Source organism: Myxocyprinus asiaticus, chromosome 1 (assembly GCF_019703515.2).
Source record: "Myxocyprinus asiaticus isolate MX2 ecotype Aquarium Trade chromosome 1, UBuf_Myxa_2, whole genome shotgun sequence".
Lineage (NCBI taxonomy): Eukaryota > Metazoa > Chordata > Actinopteri > Cypriniformes > Catostomidae > Myxocyprinus > Myxocyprinus asiaticus.
In genome coordinates, this window is record NC_059344.1 from 39,236,788 (window position 1) to 39,256,073 (window position 19,286).

At 36.6% G+C, this 19,286-nt stretch overlaps 1 protein-coding gene across 3 annotated transcripts in view; it reads right to left on the reverse strand.

Annotated features, from left to right (window-relative positions):
- ube3c (ubiquitin protein ligase E3C) overlaps positions 1–19,286 on the reverse strand; it is a 40,135-nt gene that overhangs the window by 1,964 nt on the left and 18,885 nt on the right. Inside the window, exons 15-24 of one of the 3 annotated variants that reach the window (XM_051703608.1) lie at positions 14,533–14,637; positions 14,246–14,333; positions 11,802–11,899; positions 11,406–11,538; positions 8,412–8,659; positions 4,634–4,846; positions 3,729–3,917; positions 3,360–3,426; positions 2,214–2,344; positions 21–1,907 (exon numbers count right to left, since the gene is read on the reverse strand). In XM_051703608.1, the coding sequence (XP_051559568.1) occupies positions 1,851–1,907; positions 2,214–2,344; positions 3,360–3,426; positions 3,729–3,917; positions 4,634–4,846; positions 8,412–8,659; positions 11,406–11,538; positions 11,802–11,899; positions 14,246–14,333; positions 14,533–14,637 (1,329 nt within the window). In that variant the 3' untranslated portion in view covers positions 21–1,850. Of the gene's footprint in view, positions 1–20; positions 1,908–2,213; positions 2,345–3,359; positions 3,427–3,728; positions 3,918–4,633; positions 4,847–7,966; positions 8,227–8,411; positions 8,660–11,405; positions 11,539–11,801; positions 11,900–14,245; positions 14,334–14,532; positions 14,638–19,286 lie in introns of those variants that run through there. The other 2 variants (XM_051703601.1, XM_051703617.1) reach the window with 2 other exon arrangements.

The following is a 19,286-nucleotide window of genomic DNA, read 5'->3' on the forward strand; positions in this document are numbered from 1 at the left end:
TGTACTTGTTTAATCATGACAGTTGTCTCATAAGCAGAAATTACTCTAAATAAGAATGCCTTTTAAGGCTGTCAACAATTTTAATTAAATATTTCCAAAATAGGCAATATTTCAGTTAGTGAAAAAAAAGCTATTAGACATCCATGATCACCAGATTTTTAAATTGACTCCCTTGTCCACTAGAGGGCGAAACGCATAATTATAAACCAAACAGCAACATCATATCTTGTTTATTGCAAAGAAAATACCTGGCTGTTAACAAAAGTGCATTTCATTATAAACAAATGTGCATTAAATTATAGTACCACGGTGTTCAAGTTTCAAAATATCGGCAGTACCACAGTGTTTTTATTAATTACAGTAATATGTACGGTAGCAATATTTCCAGATAATAGTGGAATTCGGTTGAACTCTGTTGTAAAGTGCCATTTGCTGCTTTGACTCGTCTCGTAAAGGCATGTATCTGATCTCAGTGTTGCAATAGGGACTGTTCCAACAGGACGCTAGACGGAGCAAGAGACAGCCAAAGACCTCCTCCTACAGCAAGTCATCGTCAACACTTTGCACACTTCTAAAATTTTAATGCACAGTTTATGCATTTGAATGTGCACTTTTATCTTAAATTCAACGAATACTTGAATATTTCTAATATTTTAATTTGACAGCCTTAATGTCTTTTGAGGAGACAGAGAGAACAAAATATACATAAATACTTATTAATATTAAATTGTTCTTCATTTGCCTCCAGAAAGAGTTATATTTTTATTTTAAGAAAAAAAAAAAATGCTTAATCTGCATCTATGCCAATAAATCTAACAGCCTGATATCATACTGACGCATCAGCTAGGCATACAGCTTTTTAGATCTAAGAGAGGTTGCTGAAAGAAAAACAAGATAATGAAAAAAATCTTGGGGCCTGTAACCACTTCAACCCCAAAATGAACCTGATTAAACCTGCTTTAACGAGCCAATTTTTCTAACAATTAAGGTATTAAAGTATCGTTGCTTATTGAGAAAGTGTCACGGCGGGAGCCATCATTTTGTGAAAAGGGTATTCATCATCTTTTTTAAATAGCTTACTCTGACAGGGCTATTTCTCCCCTAATGAATTCTGGCCTGTTTAACGGCACCTAATTAAGGCTGAGCTAGCTGAAGAGGCAGACAAGGTGGGAGGGCATCTCCCCTTGATCTATCTCTCTTCGTCTTTTTCCTCTCTTAAGCCTCCTTTCCATCTGTCCCTCAGTCCGTCTGCACCAAAGTCAAATTCATTAAATGGCTCCACTTTAATTTTGGCAGTAACACGTATCTGTGGAATTGCTCAGAAGCCATGATTTTTCCTCCACTCAGAATCAAATAGGCTAAAGTAATCTGTTTTAAACTAATGGCCGCTATTAAAATGTGTAATAAAGTCAATGAAACGACAATTACTGTCCTTGGTTAGTCTAAGGAAGGCATAAACACATATTTGAGAATACTTCTCTTTTATTTCACTGTTCTACTCATCCCCATCTTTTGCTGACAGTTTTAGCAACCTTTGATAACATACATACTTGATGCAGTCAACATCAGGCGAGAGCCATTCCAAGTTTAACAGGTCATTTATAACTTTTTTTTAATCAGTCAGAAGGATTTCATACACCCAGTGGCACTTGGCAAAGCCTTGAATAACATTACAACGCTAGGGGTCACAACCTCTCTAGCACAAATAGAGACCAAGATAAGCCCTATCCTGATAGCAGTTCTAATGTGAAAATGATTTGTTACAATGAGCGTGTTTGCTCATACAACCTTGTGGAAATTAATGATATGCTGCATCAAAACATGTTCTGTTCATTTCATTATATCTCGTGTTAAGGCAGCACACACCTTGCAGGGAGTAGACTTCTTTGTGGTGAGGATCTTGATAACTTTATTGAATGAAAATAAAGAAAATAAGAAAAAAATCATCACCAGGTGCGAGCCAGTATGAACTTCACCTGAACTCCATGTGATAACAGAGGTGGGATTCATACTGATGCAGCTCAGACATCAGGTTGGGCTGTCTGCACATTTCACTTTTTTACCCTTGTATACTTTTTTACCACAGATAAAACAATAACTTGTCTTTAACAAGTCCAGACACAATAGAACTAAACCTCAGATGTGTTTAATGCACTAACATTACACCTAGAGACATATTAAGAGTCAAACGATTTTGGCCAAAAATGACTGACCTTAAAGCCAAAGAGCGGAGGTCGCGAGCAGCTTGTAACAAACTTGAGCAGCTTGCGTTTCTCTTCATCACTGAAGCTCTCCACCACCTCCCAGAAAATTTTGATCACGGGATGATTCACTGAATAACCACCTGAGAAGTAAAGCAGTTCAACAGTAAATAAAAACAAAAATCTCTTCTCAGAATCGAAATGTGTGAATTTAAATGGCAAAAATCTTGCACAACAACCATTCCTGAATTTAAGATAATCTCTTAGCGTTAATGGGCTATGTGTTTGAATGACATAGAAGACAATAATACAGATTGGCCCATGTAGAGATGGTTTCTGCATTTGACCTCCTCAAATGGAAGTTAATTGGGATGTTAATCGGTGTCTATGTGTTCATTCATTAAAAGATTTTAGGTCTCACCTTTTCACTTTAAAATACATGAATAAGTTATTTAATAATACCCTCTACCTCTTGGCCATTAAAATAAATACATGTTTAGTTTAGTTATCAAATGTATCTGCTTAAAACCCACAAAGTTAACAGCTCTGCAGCTGTCACTGATACCTTTATGAAACTAGAAAGTGTATCAGATTAGATATTTTGGTCCTGCAGGAATTCAATCATCTTATCAGTTGTACATATGAATCTACAAACTGTACTTTACTTTTTTCTAGAATTACTTTGTTATAATATTTTTTCTTTTAAAACACAGTTCTTAAGAAAACAATTATTCTCAAAATCTTGTTTGCTCTGTGGATCTGCTGTGTAATGCAATTTAGAGCATTAAATTAGCCAAAGGACAACATGTCTCTGATGTCAAACATGGCTGAAATATTCTTGTCTTTTACATCCTGTTTAAGTAGAGGAAAAGCTGTTACCTGACAGCACTACCAAATAAAAATACAATACATAAAATACTAAATTACTACTGAGCTGCCAGGGCAATGTGTAAAAATGTATATACTGCATATTCAACTAGATCTGTACATGTTTCAGCTTTCCCTTATTAATAAATACAGAATACAAATAAATTAATAGCAATCTAATACCTCTGAAAGGAAATAAATACTAGTAATTCAGACAAGAATAAACCAAATAAATAATTATTCATTCATTTTTGACTGGGCAAAAAAGATAGATTGGTGTGTTTGTAGTACCTGAGTAGTTAGTGAATCTCTTCAGGTCTTCCAGACAGATGGGCACATGGGCACCAGAAATCAGTACCTGAGAGACATATGTCTGTTACATTTTAATTAGGATCTAAATATAAAAGTTCTTAAATTAAAAACATATAAACAAAATGTGAATATGGATACTTATATGGAACAATGAAACAGCCCAAAGCCAAGCACAGTTAGGGGTACAGAATAGAAGGACAGTGTGTAAATAACAATAGCAGCAGATCTTTATCATATTTTTTTCAGAGACACAACTTATCGGTTTGTCTGAACACATGCCCATTCATTACCCCATTCCCACATCTCCAATGCGAGTCTATGTGTGTGTGTTCCCAGCTGAGATGCTACCTGAATTTCCTGCTGATCAAACATGCGCAGCCACTCCAGGTTGACCACGTTGGCCAGGCCCTGCCGAAAGGCCAAGCAGTGCGCTCGGATCTGTTTGTTCAGACGGTAATCGGCCACTAAATGGATGTAGGCTATCCTGTTGGCCGTGGTTACCGGGATGTCCTTTCCCCCTGGTTTGAGCTCAACCACCTGAAAAAAAAGAACAAATAGATGGAAGTGTGACATGCACCGTCTGTGCCAAAAGCATTGCTGTTCTCATGGAGCAGTTTTCTAGGTTGAGTGATAGTTTAATTCCTTATAGAAAGTGGAAAAGTACAGCTGCTAAGGAAAGTGTTGAAAGCATTTGAGCAACAAAGAGGAAATGAATGCATATGTACTTGACCCCCTTTTCATAACAAGCTTTTACCTTGTAAATTTTAGGAGAAAGTAAATAAAAGTTGTTTCAAATACTAGACAAAAATTAATACAATATTTTAGAATTTGTTTAGGAGAAAAAAAAAAAAAAAAGAAAAAAAAATCAAATTCAAATGTATTTGTTTATTTCAAACAAACGTGGAGACCACACATGATTTCCCACCGTACACCTCAGGTTGGGCCATATTAAGGTAGTTTATAGGTTTTGTGGTGAGGAGTGGCACTACTACTGTTTTACTGGATGATTAGCCCTAATGCAATGCTAAGCAGCTTCCTCCAAGCAAGTATGTTTAAGCAGGTCAACACAGAAGTTCTTTCAAAGAGCACTAGACAGAGACGTGCTTTATCTCCATCAGCAAAGACTACCAACAGTTAGATTAATCATTAACAATCCAGAGAATGAATGAGGGAGACGGGGAGAGAGTGGGAAAGAGAGAAGAGACTCAAACGACAAGCAAATCAGCACATAGACGATAAACAAAGCATCTTACCTGGGCCTCCCCGAGGTCATTGTTGACTACTGTGAAGTTAAGGCCGAGGTCTTCAACGTCACCTTCATAGCTCTTGAGGAAAAGCAGGTTTCGATACATCTCTGGGTCTAGAGAGGCCAGATGGTGGATGTCCACATCTGCACTGGTGCCTAAAAGCTTCGACAGGAAGAAACTGGCAAATGGCAATTCCACTAGCATGTTTTCATACAGCGCCTGAGGGAAAGGGAAACAGAAGGAGAGACAGAGAGAGATTTAACCAAGGATGACCCCCCAGGAGTATCAAATACGGTGCAATGTGCAGCCAGCCACTATGAGTTTAATAGATGGCAAAATCATTGTGACAATATATTAATCTTGTAGGCTAATTTGTCTCAAACACTGACACTTTATATTTAAGCAGCTCAAACTTCCAAAACATCAATTGTATCCTTAACCTGTCATTCCATTAAGAAGCACAATGATGGTGAGTCATAAAAGCTAAAGTACTGCAATAGTCCTAAAAAGACTATATACGAGGACATTAAAATATTCAGGCCTTAAATAAATGATTGCACTAAACTCTCCCGACCACATAAGCTAAATGGATTATAAATTTCCCAAATTTCCATAACACATGCACCTTAAACACACACACACACACACACACAGGCTGTAAATCAGAGCATTTTCTAAACACAGGTTAATTGTGCAACTTCAAACATGGAACATTTTTTATGCAAAATAATCCACTTAGCATCACTCTTCCCACGAGCCCTGATGTGGGAACATATGTGCTGTGCCCTCTTGAAACCTATCAATAACGTTGCTCCTGGGAAGACAATGCAATAAGAATATGGAGGCACGACGCACAACTATTTTTCAAACCTTCAAGTTATTTATGGATGTTTATTGCCAGAAATTGTGCCAAAATGACTCGGGATAAAAAGGATTCATGAATGGCCAGGACTTTTAATATAAGTGAGTGCAGTGGCAACGCAATTAATGCAAATTGTGGCACCATCAGGAGAGTAAATGCCAACAACTTAGCAGCTGCCTTCTGTTTCTGCCAAATAAATGTTAATTTACAGAATTAAGAATCAATAAAAAAAATTAACAGGTTTCAAACACACTTGCCATTAATCAGTGGTTCTGACCTCCTCTTTCCTCTCTGTTGCCCTTTGGAAAGGGACAGTTGAGCACTGCTTGTTGAACTACAGAACAGTAATGTTTCTTTAGATAATGTGTGTGATTGAGCAAGTCAGTCTCTATTTGAGGGCATGTGTGGACTGTGGAGTATTCATGTAAAAACTATTCACCAGGATAATTCTTAACAAAGCTGAGGAGATTCTTTTAGCTAAAAACAATTATATTAGCCATAATATTTCATAAACGAAAAAGCAAGGGGAGCGGGAAGTTTAAAAGTTTGTGAATGATGGGCATCCCAATTTAGCTTTCTGGAGAATTCTGCAAGCTCAGGTTCCATGTGGGCCTTCTAACTAGACCAGTCAGTTGCAAACTCCATTAAATCTGTTGACATGCAAGGAATATTCACCCAAAAAAAAATTCTGTCATCGTTTCCTCACCCTCATGTTGCTGCAAACAACCCAGTATGACTGTAGTTCTTACATGGTTCACAAAAAGAGAAATTGGGCAGAATGTAGCCTCAGTCACTGACCGTTGATTTTCTTTTATGCAGGGGAAAAAGGATGCAATAAAAGTGAATGGTGACTGAGAATAACATTCTGCCTAACATCTCCTTTTATGTTCCACGGAGAAAAGAAAGTTGAAAAGGTACAACGTGAAGGTGAGTAAATGATCTTTTTTGAACTACGTGAACTATCCCTATAATATGGACAACAAGAGGCAAGAGTAACCACCAAAGAAGCAGAGAAAGTAGAAGTACTCAAGAGCTGTTCTGTGTTTGTGTGTGTATCTGTGGTAGACCCACCATTTAGAAACAGTGAGGCAATCCTAATCTATACAAGCCTCCTTTATAACAGCACTAAACAAATATCAATATCCCACTCTGTCTGCCACTTTTTCACATATTTATGGAGAGGGAAGGAGGGTTAATTGAAAGTCAAATTCAAATTAATCTCCTCACCTTAATTGCTTTGCCCATTACTGAGGAGTGGGGGCAATTTAATGGAATAAGATCAGGAAAATGGGGGGTGGGGCTAGTCATTCTTCAGAGTAAGAGCTCAGTTATGTCTGTTCCTTCAGACAAGGTGTGTGTATGTGTGTGTTCATTATAGCTCTGTAATAAGTGGCCTGAATTGCCTCTTCACAAGTCGTGTTGATGCCTGTGACTGTAAAACAGATCAAAACACTATTACCAGTGGCGTGGTGCCGGTTATTTATGGTGCAAGCTGATTTAGCATCAATGGCCAAATGCAGTGGCTCCACAAACAGAGATGGGGAATCATGGGCTAATGGAGTAGCCTAATTGAGCAGCAAGCTTCTTGGCATGAGGTAATTCATCTACCCTTCCCCTAGTCAATGCGCTTTGTGATAAACAATCCTGGGCCGGCACATTAATGAAACTTAAAAAACATTAGTGGCTAATAAATACCTGCTCGCGGACACACAAGAGATGGCCAAAACAATAGCATCAATATATTGTGACTCAGGGAGTAACCATAATAGTAAAGCACTAGGTGTAATTAAGAGTCTTGTTGCTTGTGGCTAGATTAAAAAGGACAGTCAATAACAATGATTTTATTGTAAAACTATTTCTGCTTATTATGAACCATTTTAATCGCCTTAGAAATGATGCAACTTTATTGCACAGCCAACTGTACATCTATAGTTTATGGGACATGAACTGAATGCTTATCATCCCCCTCCTAATAACTAACTATATACTGTTACTATGTGGCTAATTGACACATATGTTCATGAACTTCATGTTGGTGAATTTTTAATCAACACAGATTTTAGGTTAAAAGTTTTTTTTAAATTTTTCACAATTGTTTTCTCAATTAATGTGGTCATGGAACTGCAAGCATAGTAATTAGAAATGAATTAGCAAAATGCTGTAAAAATAGTTTTAGATGGAGTATAGCATGTCAGACCGCAAGATGTCAGATGTCAACTACGCAAATACTTTGGTATTATAATTGTTGATTATGCCACAGCATTGGCATATAATACAAAAGTCATGTAATTGTGAGCATTCAGTTCCTGTAGCTCAACTGGTAGAGCATGGCACTAGCAACGCCGGGATCATGGGTTCAATTCTCAGAGAACAAACAAACTGGTAAAATGTATCCACGTAATGCACTGTAAGTTGCTTTGGATAAATGATTCTGCCAAAAGCATAAATTTACATGTGACCATACATTTCTCATATTTTGATGGAGGTTTCTTAGAGGTGATCTGAAAAATTATCTTGTGTAATATTAGACATGGGAAAAATTATTTGGATCAAAAGGACACAAATAAACTTGACTTTAAACTTCGGTGACCTTGTAAATAACATGCATTAAATCTATAATGGTAATTAAACCACTCAGCCTGAGACCACTGATTGAACCTGACCTTTGAACTTCAGCATGGATCCAGATGACCCTGTATGTGTTTGAGATTGTTTGTGAGTGAAAGACAGATGAAGACTACAAAGAGGGCAAGAATGAGAGAGAAGAGAGAAGCCAATGAAGAGCCAATGTGCACAACATTTTTACTTGTATGGTCTGCATTGCAAAATTGAAGAACGTTTTAGTAAATTATAGTGAATAGCCACACCAATCAAGATATGGATTTGCAATAGATCATGTGGACCTCTGGAAATCTAGCTTACCTTTCCCAGTATCCTGCCGAGGAAGTAGTAATGACGGGTGAAGGATTCTCCCACAAGCATCTCTGCTGTGGGGCTCGGATAGAGAAGCCCTTCATTAGTTGTCTTGAAGAAGCCTTGGTTTGGGTTAAAGCCCGATTTCAACAACTCATTCAAAAACTCTCTGAATATTCCTCCACCATCAATGCCAGCTTCATCCAGCCCATGAGCATTAAGCAGATGAACCCGGATTCTCTTCTTTAGATCAGGCTCTGAAGTAGAGAGAGCGACCATATCAAACACACAAAATTCTTTTAAGATTATTTAAGGTCATCATAAAGTAAAATCAGTGGAACAAGTCATTAAATCTTTGTGGAGTGGACTGAGGAGTACTGAGAATAATACATTTGTTTTTATTTTGAGCTAACTTGTTTATGAATGTATGTGGCAAAATTACCTAATTAAATAAACATGTTCTGGTTACTTTACTCCACAATGATATGAAATGCTAGCCATCTAAATGCACCTTTATTTAAACAAAGAAAGAGGTGAAACCAAAACTGGCATTTGTTAAAAGAACACAGACAAAATATAATCCCCTGCACATCATACCTTGAATGCTCACACTGACCTGAGCTACATTCAAATCAAAAAGGCTGTCTTTCAGGAAAATTTATTACAGATCATAAATCCCAACAACAGCAGCTTTGTAGACACACACATCTATCATTGTAACCACTGCTTTTAATCATACACTTCACTGTGGCAGCCTATTACAGTCCTTACCTCAATGACTCCAGCACACAAGGTGTATTTATGCATCCTCTTTGAATTATTAGGCTGAGAAATTTTTTCCAAAAATAAAAAAAAAAAAAGAAAGAAAAACAGACTGACATTTGCCAAACACTATATAGCTTTACACTGAAAAAGGTTTATACTAAAGAGTTGTGCAACAATAAACACTAAACTATTCCATGTCAGTTAAAAATGTTTGGCACAAGGGCTGCAACTAACGATTATTTTGATAATCGACTAATCTAACGATTATTCGACTATTCGGGCAACTATTGCAACGATTAATCATTAGCTTTAAACCGACTATTCAGCTTGTGCCCTGACATAAAAGGTTGTATTAAACGTGCTTACTAACAATAAAGAGGACAAAATCATCTTTTAAAAATACCTCTAAATGACATTCACTGAATTAAAGGGAAAAAATATTTTTATTATGTTTAATTCAGTAAAAATTTCACTACAAAACAAATACTGTTATCAAATGTATTTGTCTTTTTTTTCCATTTAAAACGGTCTAAAAATCCTTAAAACAAGATACATTTACTTGAGAAGTAACATATAAGATATTTAGACTTTCTTTAAGAGAATGTATCTTAAATATGTGTATTTTGTATATAAGTGTATTTTGTCACTTGGTTATACTTCTGTGAGTGCAGTAAAGACAAAATATACTTATACTCAAGATCTATTCTCTAAAAGCAAGTCTAAACATCGTATATGCTGCTTCTCAGGTGAATGCATCATTTTTTAAGGGATTTTTAGATATTTTAAAATATTTTTATTTTTAATATTATATTCAACATTCTCAGATAAAAAAATACATAACAAATTCTTCTGCAGTACAGCTGCTAAAGTAAATGTTGTTTTAAAGGAGTTTTAGATATTTATATTGGAAAACAAGCCAAAACAAAAACAAATAAAAAATGTATTTTGTTGCAGTGTATAATGGGGTGAAAACTACCCTCTCTCACCTTTCTGTTCACTTCAATCCATCTTTAACTCACAAAAAAACTAACTCTCTCTTACTAATAAAGCTGTGTTTTGCCAATTTTCTTCATGATAAGAAATGCACAGTGACATATATTATGATTCAATAAATTGCCATCGCATTATAATCTAGCTGCATTAAGCGCGCGCACTCGAGGGATGAGCGTCCCCGCAACAGAGTGTACCTCAGCCGGGTGCAGTTTCAATCTCTCCCTCTTAGATCAGGACATTCACGCAACTCAGAGAAGAGGCGCTGACCGCACAGAGAAATGCCGTTTCAAACAGAGAAGTTTCCTTATTATTTTAACTTTAATAAAGCTATAACGCATTAAATAGAACTGCATTAAAGATGTAACGCCCGGGGTGTTTCCTTTAAAGACGCTCGACACGCAAGTTTTGCTTATGCTGAGCGTCAGCTCCAGCTCTGCTTATTCCACAACAAGAGTGCTTCTGTATTTACTTATTTTGTATTTTTGCATTATAATTCCCTCATACTTTGCAATCTACATCACCTGAAGCTGTTTGGAAAGTTTAGAGTGCATCTGGACTGTGAGATGTGTTTTCTTCCTCTCCTCAGTCTGGCACGAGCTTCAGTGCTACTCTTGTGTGCAGTCATTAGAGTTTCATATGATCTTATGTTACGTTAAGATTAAACGACTATTCGATAACGAAAATTTTTGTCAACAATTTTTTTATTGTCGACGTTGTCGATAACGTCGACTAATCGTTTCAGCCCTATCTGGCACTACACAACTTTTTGTTTTTAAATCATCCTAAAAAGATTTCTTAAATCAAGATACTTCGACCTAAATCTACTATGATTTATAGTAGAGCTACTATGATTATACTGTCTAAACAAGCTTAATGCTTTTTCTAAGCAACACAGCAAAAATGTTATAGGGTCCTCCTTGTGTTCTGCTTTTTACAAAGAAAGATATCCCACCATAATAAATCACGGCACTATTAATTTAGACTTGACTGGTGCTAAGGAAACAGTGAACTATCTATTTATTTAAAGACAGGTGAATTCCTGTGGAGCAGGACAACATTTTGTTTTTGTTTTTTTAGCTTTAACAAAAATGTACTTTTTATACTAAAATTGTTAAAGTGTTGGCCTGCTAAACATGCTTTTACTAAACAATAATTTGTGTAATGATCCTGTTTAGAAGGTGGTTAAACTTGATATTGAGAGAGAGCTTTTCAGCATGTTTGAGGGATACGTTTTCTGTTGTTTACCATTCTCAGGGGATAATTTATCATATGCATCTTCATAGATGTAGTTCCGTCGAATGGTGACATTAACACCATCCAAAAAAGGCCCCTCTCCTTGCACCTCCCGCTTATCAGTATAGATCAACTTCTGGAAAATCTAAAGACATAAGAAAAGGCTTAGCTGAGAATGGTCACATACTGGTATATACCCAAATGTCTGCATACAACATGTGTTTATTTAGATTCTCAATGGTGTTTAAAATCTGAAACACATAAACATATAAAAAGGTTTGGGGTAATGTCCAAATATATTCAACTTTTCAACATTATTTCAATAAACAGATGACTGACTTGAAAAAAGTGTTGCTGGACAGTCTAAAGACAGTAGAACAAACTCTATATCAATGATGGCTGTCTTACCTTCACTCTCTCCTCAAAGGGCACAACAAAGGGCAATTCAGTGAGGATAGCCAAGTGTCTCTCCTCTGATACTGACAGTGGTGGAGGCTCTGGTCCAACTAAGGGAGAAAAAAAAAATGCAGGACATCTCAGTAAGCTTTTATTCTTCAAATCATCTCAATACAAATGTGTTTTCACAAAATCTCTTTACAAAATCAAATAAACATCCAGATAAAAAAAAACTCTAACTTTAAAGCCAAATATCATCAAACATCTACAAATATGTTGCAGTCATGGCCTAGCAGTTTGCGCACAATGTTCTTACATATTGAGCTGTGGCTCTCGTATGTGAGCAAAGCCAGTTTGAATCTGGCTTATGTCATCTCCCAATCCTGTTCACACCTCCTATCCCCATTATTTATTGCCCTCTCCCTACTCTTTAAATAATAAAAGGCCACAAAAATCTACAAATATATTCACACAGCCCAATGTTTTTTCAACTTTAGGGGTCATTAGGGATGTGCGCTACGACTAATTTGACTGTCGTTTAAACTGAAGTTTTGTAACCGACTAGTCTAAAGAGAAACCAACCTTCAAAAAACAGTAAAAAAAAAAAAAAAAAAAAAAAAAAACATTTAAAATATTTAATCTATTCCAAATCCGATGTTAAATTCCACTGAAAAGGGGCATTTATCTGCGACGTGCTCGCCTTGAATTAAGATCACTGTACATTAAATATAGAACATGATACACATTCACTGAATCAACATTAGCGAATATTTAATAGACATATTTATTGAAAACAATTGAATGAATAGCGCAGGATCAATTGAACAACCCTAAAAGCCTGTTCTAAACGGAAATCACCAAGTAAAAGTCACTTAACATATTAAAACAGTCGGCACCTTGTTGAAAATAGCCTTCTTAATCAGCAGATTAAAAAATTGCATACCTAGCCTAAAACAGTTATTTTCTAGCCTACTTACTCAAAATTATAGATTTTTTGATGAGTAAAATTAACCCGTAGACATGGTCCGGTGAAAGACGGGACTTGACTCACCTGAGGCGGCTATCCCGTGCTTGAAAAAGCCAGCTCAGCGGAAAAATAACGTACAAGCAAGCACAGATGTAAAGAAGACTCAAATGTGAAAACATCCTTAGGGACTTTCAAACGTTTGGATACCCGATTCCCGCACCACAATCGAAGTGATTTCATAACTACTTTGCTGAGTTTGCTTGTCTAGTGAGAGGACATTTTCCTGCGCGTGCCGCGAGTGAGCGAGGGAAGAAGCACGAGCAGCCTGAGGTGAAATTAAACTCTGTATCTGCTCCAGATATACTTTTTTTTTTTTTTTTTTTTTTTTTATAATATTTGTATTATTAATTCTATTTAAAATATGTAACATTAATATGACAGTAATTTAAGTGCAGCCTCTGTAATAATATAAAGCCAAACGTAAATGTGTAAAAAGTATTATCAGTTTAATGGGGGAAATATTAACTGACAAGTAATTCCAGTGTCGACTAGCATCATAAGAACCGTTTAGTCGACTAGTCTCCCACATCCCTACTTTCCATTAGTTTTTTAATCTGCTTTTCTATTCACAAATGATACAACACTGACAAGCAATTCACTCTGTAAGCAAAGAATTCATCTGGCTGTTAAAGCCTTCATTTTCATCCATCCTGCTGACAGTCAATCGCTAACACTCTCTATTCATCCAGACAAATACACTACCAGTCAACCATCAAAAAGGCTTCCTCACCTTAACATGGTATTTCATTAGCATTCCAAAGCAATTTATTTGCAACAAAATGAAAATAAAATATTAATTTAAACCAAGACAATGACTACGAATCTACAAAACATCTACGGTCCACTTCCAGCTTTGCTGAATGCGGTATTTACAGACAAATGCCATTAAAGATCGCTCAATCCAATGTCTTTCCTGCCACACACTTTTAATTAACTCAGCAGTGATTTGCCCATCCACCTGTCTTCTCCCTCCATTACGGGGACGTTTGTTTTGTATTAAAACTCCGTCCTACAAATGTTTCGACCACAGGAAAAAAAAACTGCCGTAGCAGCAGATGAGGGGTGTCATTCATCGAATATGCTGATAGCATGCTGGAATGATTGTACTCAATTAGTCAGTGCTCTCACTCTCCACCAACCCGCCATCAAGGGGTCATCTTGGTTGAGAAATATGGCGTAGCATGGTCAATACAGGGGCCATTCGTCACTACCTCAAAAGTCCATTTAGGGAAATGAAAAAGGTCCGGAAAAACAGGCAGCCAGATGTATCCTGTCTTTGGCTAATATAATTTTTAAGCACATATGCTCAAGGGGGGCATGCAAAAGATCAGATGCATAAATGTTATTTAGCATTAACACTTAGAACAAATTGGCACTTCATAAACATGCATTCACACTCACATATGGTTGTTCTTCAATCAAGTCTTACCATCTAATGTGGACTGAAGCGGTCCGATACGTCCCATTCTCCTGGTTCTCCAGACGTGTCTTGCAGAGGGCACATAGAGCTGAGTCACCTACAAAACACACACAACATACATAGAAATACAAAAATACAAGCTATTAGTCCATCTACAGGTTTTACATTAACATCACATTTCAATTTATAATAAATTCAATTTATTCTTTAAAAATCCAACACTGTTCCACCCCTTTGTATTAAAACAAGTAATTCTGTAATAGGTTTTAATCACACATTTTTTATTCTTAAATTACCTTGTCAGCCCTGATGTTCACCTCATCAGACAGCCAATGACCCGATGGACAGAAAGGTCTTCGAATATCTCGTGCTTTCAACATTTTCACAAGGTTGGTAATCACCTTTTATAACACACATCCAAAACATAATTTTCAGCAAATTTTAAGAACAGTTGTGGTACCCTTATAAAAACAACTTACAGAAATGGAACAACAAAGATCCAAATCTCACTGATAAAATAACGAATATGCCAATTGTGTAATCTGATTTAAGCTTAAAAAAAATATAGTCAAAGCTCATGCCAAACACATTATCCACAAATATTATGACTTAGTCATTAACAAATCCACTGCCAAGCAGGATAAAATATTTTAACATAAAATGACTAACTTATTTCCTATTTCTTTAATAACTATTGGACATAATGTATAGGATCCCCTGGTGGTGCAATATTAAGCCAAGGAGATTTCCATCAGGTAGGCTGTACAGCTAATCAGAATGTAGTCTGCTGACATCAGGACCCAAATACACAGATAGTGAGGCTACTTTTTCAACTGAAAACCTATTATTGTGGGCATGGCCTAAATGAACATTCTTACAAATTTCTACAGTTGGCAGATTCTCATGAAAGAGTTAACTAAATGATATGTTGAATAAAAAAGTAATACATTATAAAAGAAATGTGGTGGGATACTTAAGCGTAGGATAGTTGTCTTCCAATTAAGACCTTCTGTATTCATAACTAGTAGCTGCTAAGAAAAATCATAGAAAAGTACGGCACTAAACAATGATGGAATGATGGTGAACATGGCGGAATTTGATATACTAGGCCAAGGCTATATTTTTCTAATGGATAAAACCCTCCAGAAAACTAATGCATGTGGATTTTATTTCATTCTCTTTAAGCATTGGACAATTAATCTCTACAGCCAGTCGGCTTCATCCAAATTCACTTAGAGACTTCTGTTTAATACCTATGCAGGATATTTTTCTTGCAATCAAACAAACCTCTGTCCATTTCTAAAAAAATGCAATCAATCTCTCACCAAGGCATGCTAACACCTGCACATAACTGTATATCTGTATATAAAATATTCTAACAACATTATTGAGCTATTGTATATTTATCTTTTTTTTAATCTGTTATATCTTATTTTTTTTATTATTATTTTTTTTTTTGTCACTACATGTGTATATGCTTAAATGTTTATGTTTGTTTGTATGTATGTATGTACATTGCATTCTCTTGCACTGAAAACTTCTGTTACCATGACAAATTCCTTGTGTAAGCATACTTGGCAATAAAGCAGATTCTCATTCTGATTCTGATAATGGCAAGTGCAAAACTCTGTTGCTGTGGCTTTGTGGGGCAGGGGGTCCGAAGGCTCTTCATGTCTAAGTGGAATGAATAAGCATTGCTTAATTAGCCTATCGGGTTAAGTGCAGGCCTTAATGGGTCTCTCCAAAACTCCTGCGCCGACGTCCTCTCCAAACACGGCCAAGAAAAAAGTTCAATTAGCAATATTAATACAAGCTTAGTTGATCATTTTCATTCAATTACCTTCTTTCAATTAAATAGATAGCTCGACAATAGGAGTAATAAAACTCTCCATGGCTGGAGGCAAACATTAGTGTGTGAGGGGTCAACAGCGTTAGAGCTGACTGTAAATTGCACATTCAATTTGGGAAATGCATTTCTCCTGCTCTTCTTTAATGGGTCGTTTTAGCTGACAGGAGGTGTTTGCACCCTCTTTTGTGTAATTCTTTCAGACCCTTTTGTATGCCGTACGGATTCTTCTCTGGGAGAACCCAAACACTGAGTCCTCACTTAACAGGATGTTTCACTCAAAACAAGTCACTTGCAAAATTAACTTTCAAAATAATTACTCAAATTATATATCAATGATGTGCCGTTTGTCACTCTCAGTTTTCACCTTCATGAGTTAATTATGAACTTGAAAAATGTATTCTGCAAGTGAAAACTGACCTTTGAGGTTCTCAAAGCAGCATTTTAAAAGTGTGCAGCCCCCAGGCTTTCAGAAAAGAGCTAGCTATATAGCTTGCTATATTCTGAGCTTCTTAATGAGGACATTGCTTTAAGGCAAAGTCAGGTCACTCTGTGGCCATAACAAACACCTAATAGGGGAATTATTTTCTATTGATACAAGTAAAGCTTCTATCTATTTGAGGGAAAGACTGAAATCCCCAAAATGGATGGTCAAGATTACAATCAAACAACATATTTCAAATCAGCAACAAAATCTGACAATAATGGTTTCATTAATGGTGCTTCTGTAACCGGTCCTGCTCGACCAGCTCCGAACAGGATTTGAATCGGCGTTACCAGCATGGGAGGTGGGTGCACTAACAAGGAGGCTAAAGTCTACAGCCCCTAGCGTCAGTCGCTAGTGCACCTCTTGAGGCCAGGAGAGTGAGGTTTACACCCACTGCACCGCTATCACGTACCAGCTGGCTAACTTTACACTCATCCCCCTAAACCTCATTCCCATCAGGGTCACGACACCACTGTAACAGGTCCTATTCAACCCGCTCCGGGTGGGATTCGAACCGGCGTCACCAGCATGGGACACGGGCGCAATAATGAGGTGGCTAAAGGCTACAGCCTCTAGCTTCAGTCGTTAGTGCACCTCTTGAGGACAGGGGAGTTAGGTTTACACACTGCACAGCTATCACGTACCAGCTGGCTACCATTACACTTCTTCAGCCCAAATCTCAAAAAAAAAAAAAAAAAAAACTCCCTATTAAAAGGCTATTTTAACTGTAAAGTGGGACTTTTTTCTACAGCTGCCATAAACGTGCTGCGATTTCTCCTATGCATATGTATACAAGTGGCTTTTGCACAGTGTACAATGTTATAAATTGTTTTACATTAATTTTATCAGCCCTCTACATTGCGAGCAAATCACTCGCATATGCAACCAAATGTCACGCTATGCGACTCAAATATGTTTGTTATTAGCCACTGGCTAGAAAATTTTCAGATTTCACTCATCAGTGATTGACTTGTGTAATGGTGAGAATTTAAGCACGGCTATCCTTTTACTGATTAAAAAGCTGCCATTTAAGAAGCTGGATTCAGCCTTGTCTTTTACAAAGTGCTGTGTCTCATGAGCACGCACCCTGAAAGAAACTGACCTTATTTTGCTGCAGTGGATCGCACCGTCACCAACACTTTAGATGAACAGTGATATGCCATAGTTAGGTTTACATTGCATTTAACAATGTCAACCCTAATTTAAATTTTTAACAGACACTTTTCACAACATTCTCCATTTCAACATGGCAGGAGATCAGTAACGCGCCTGTTGGAAGTTTGTTAGAAGGTGAAAGTGTTGTAAAAAATAAACATTAATTCTAATCATACATTGAGGGAAAAACCACCGATTAACTTCTCTCTCTCTTTTATGTTGTGTGCTGCAGTAACTGACCCATAAACATTTGCTCGCAGAGCCGCTGGTTCTCTTAAAAACAGTCCAATTTTAAGAGCTCCTTATACATATCAATATTATACTCTATGTAAATCGCACAAGTGCATATAAACAAACATATAACAAAATTTAGTAATGTAGAAAGTGTAATAAATGTGTAAATATAAATATTTAAAGGGACAATCATACATTACGAAATGTTTTTACTTCAACAAACACAGTAAATACTGAAGAATTTGAAAAAGTCTCTTGCAGCATCTATGCATCAAGTTTTTACATGGTACTTTTGATATAGTAGCAATTAAGATATTTTTATAGTACAATTATTATATTATTGTTATATGCTTAATTCTATTTTCATGATTAGGTTCCAATCTTGTGAATTTTTTTCTAAAAATGTGTATGAAATTCTTAAACCATGACAACAGCTTGTATCATTACTATAAATGCAATTTCATGACATCATATAAACTGATAGAATGTGAAATTTGTACTTTAAGACAGCTAAAATGTGATCGAAATGTTGAAAAGCAAAATATGAAATAAAATGTACAATCTTGCATACTATACGCATGGATTCATATATATGAATACTTTACAAATGTGGTCCCTACTCGTTTACCTAATTTCTTTTTCAGTGGCATTACGCTTACATGTCATCAAATGTCTGGTGAATAAAACTTTTTTTTTTACTACCCACTGCCGTTTCTTTCTCCGACTTGTCCGTAGAGAGTTTTTTATATTGTGTACATCACTAACACATATACAGCTGAAGTCAGAAGTTTACATACACCTTAGCCAAGTACATTTAAACTCCTTGAAACAACCACACCGTCTTTTTCCAGAGCAGCCTGTATTTCTCCTGAGGTTACATGTGGGTTTTTCTTTGCATCCCGAACAATTCTTCTGGCAGTTGTGACTGAAATCTTTCTAGGTCTAACTGACCTTGGCATCAAGAGATCCCCGAATTTTCCACTTCTTAATAAGTGATTGAACAGTACTGACTGGCATTTTCAAGGCTTTGGATATCTTTTTATATCCTTTTCCATCTTTATAAAGTTCCATTACCTTGTTACATTTGTCTTTTGACAGTTCTTTTCTGCTCCCCATAGCTCAGTATCTAGCCTGCTCAGTGCATCCACGTGAGAGCTAACAAACTCATTGACTATTTATATGCAGACACTAACTGCAATTTAAAAAGCCACAGGTGTGGGAAATTAACCTTTAATTGCCATTTAAACCTGTGTGTGTCACCTTGTGTGTCTGTAACAAGGCCAAACATTCAAGGGTATGTAAACCTTTGATCAGGGCCATTTGGGTGA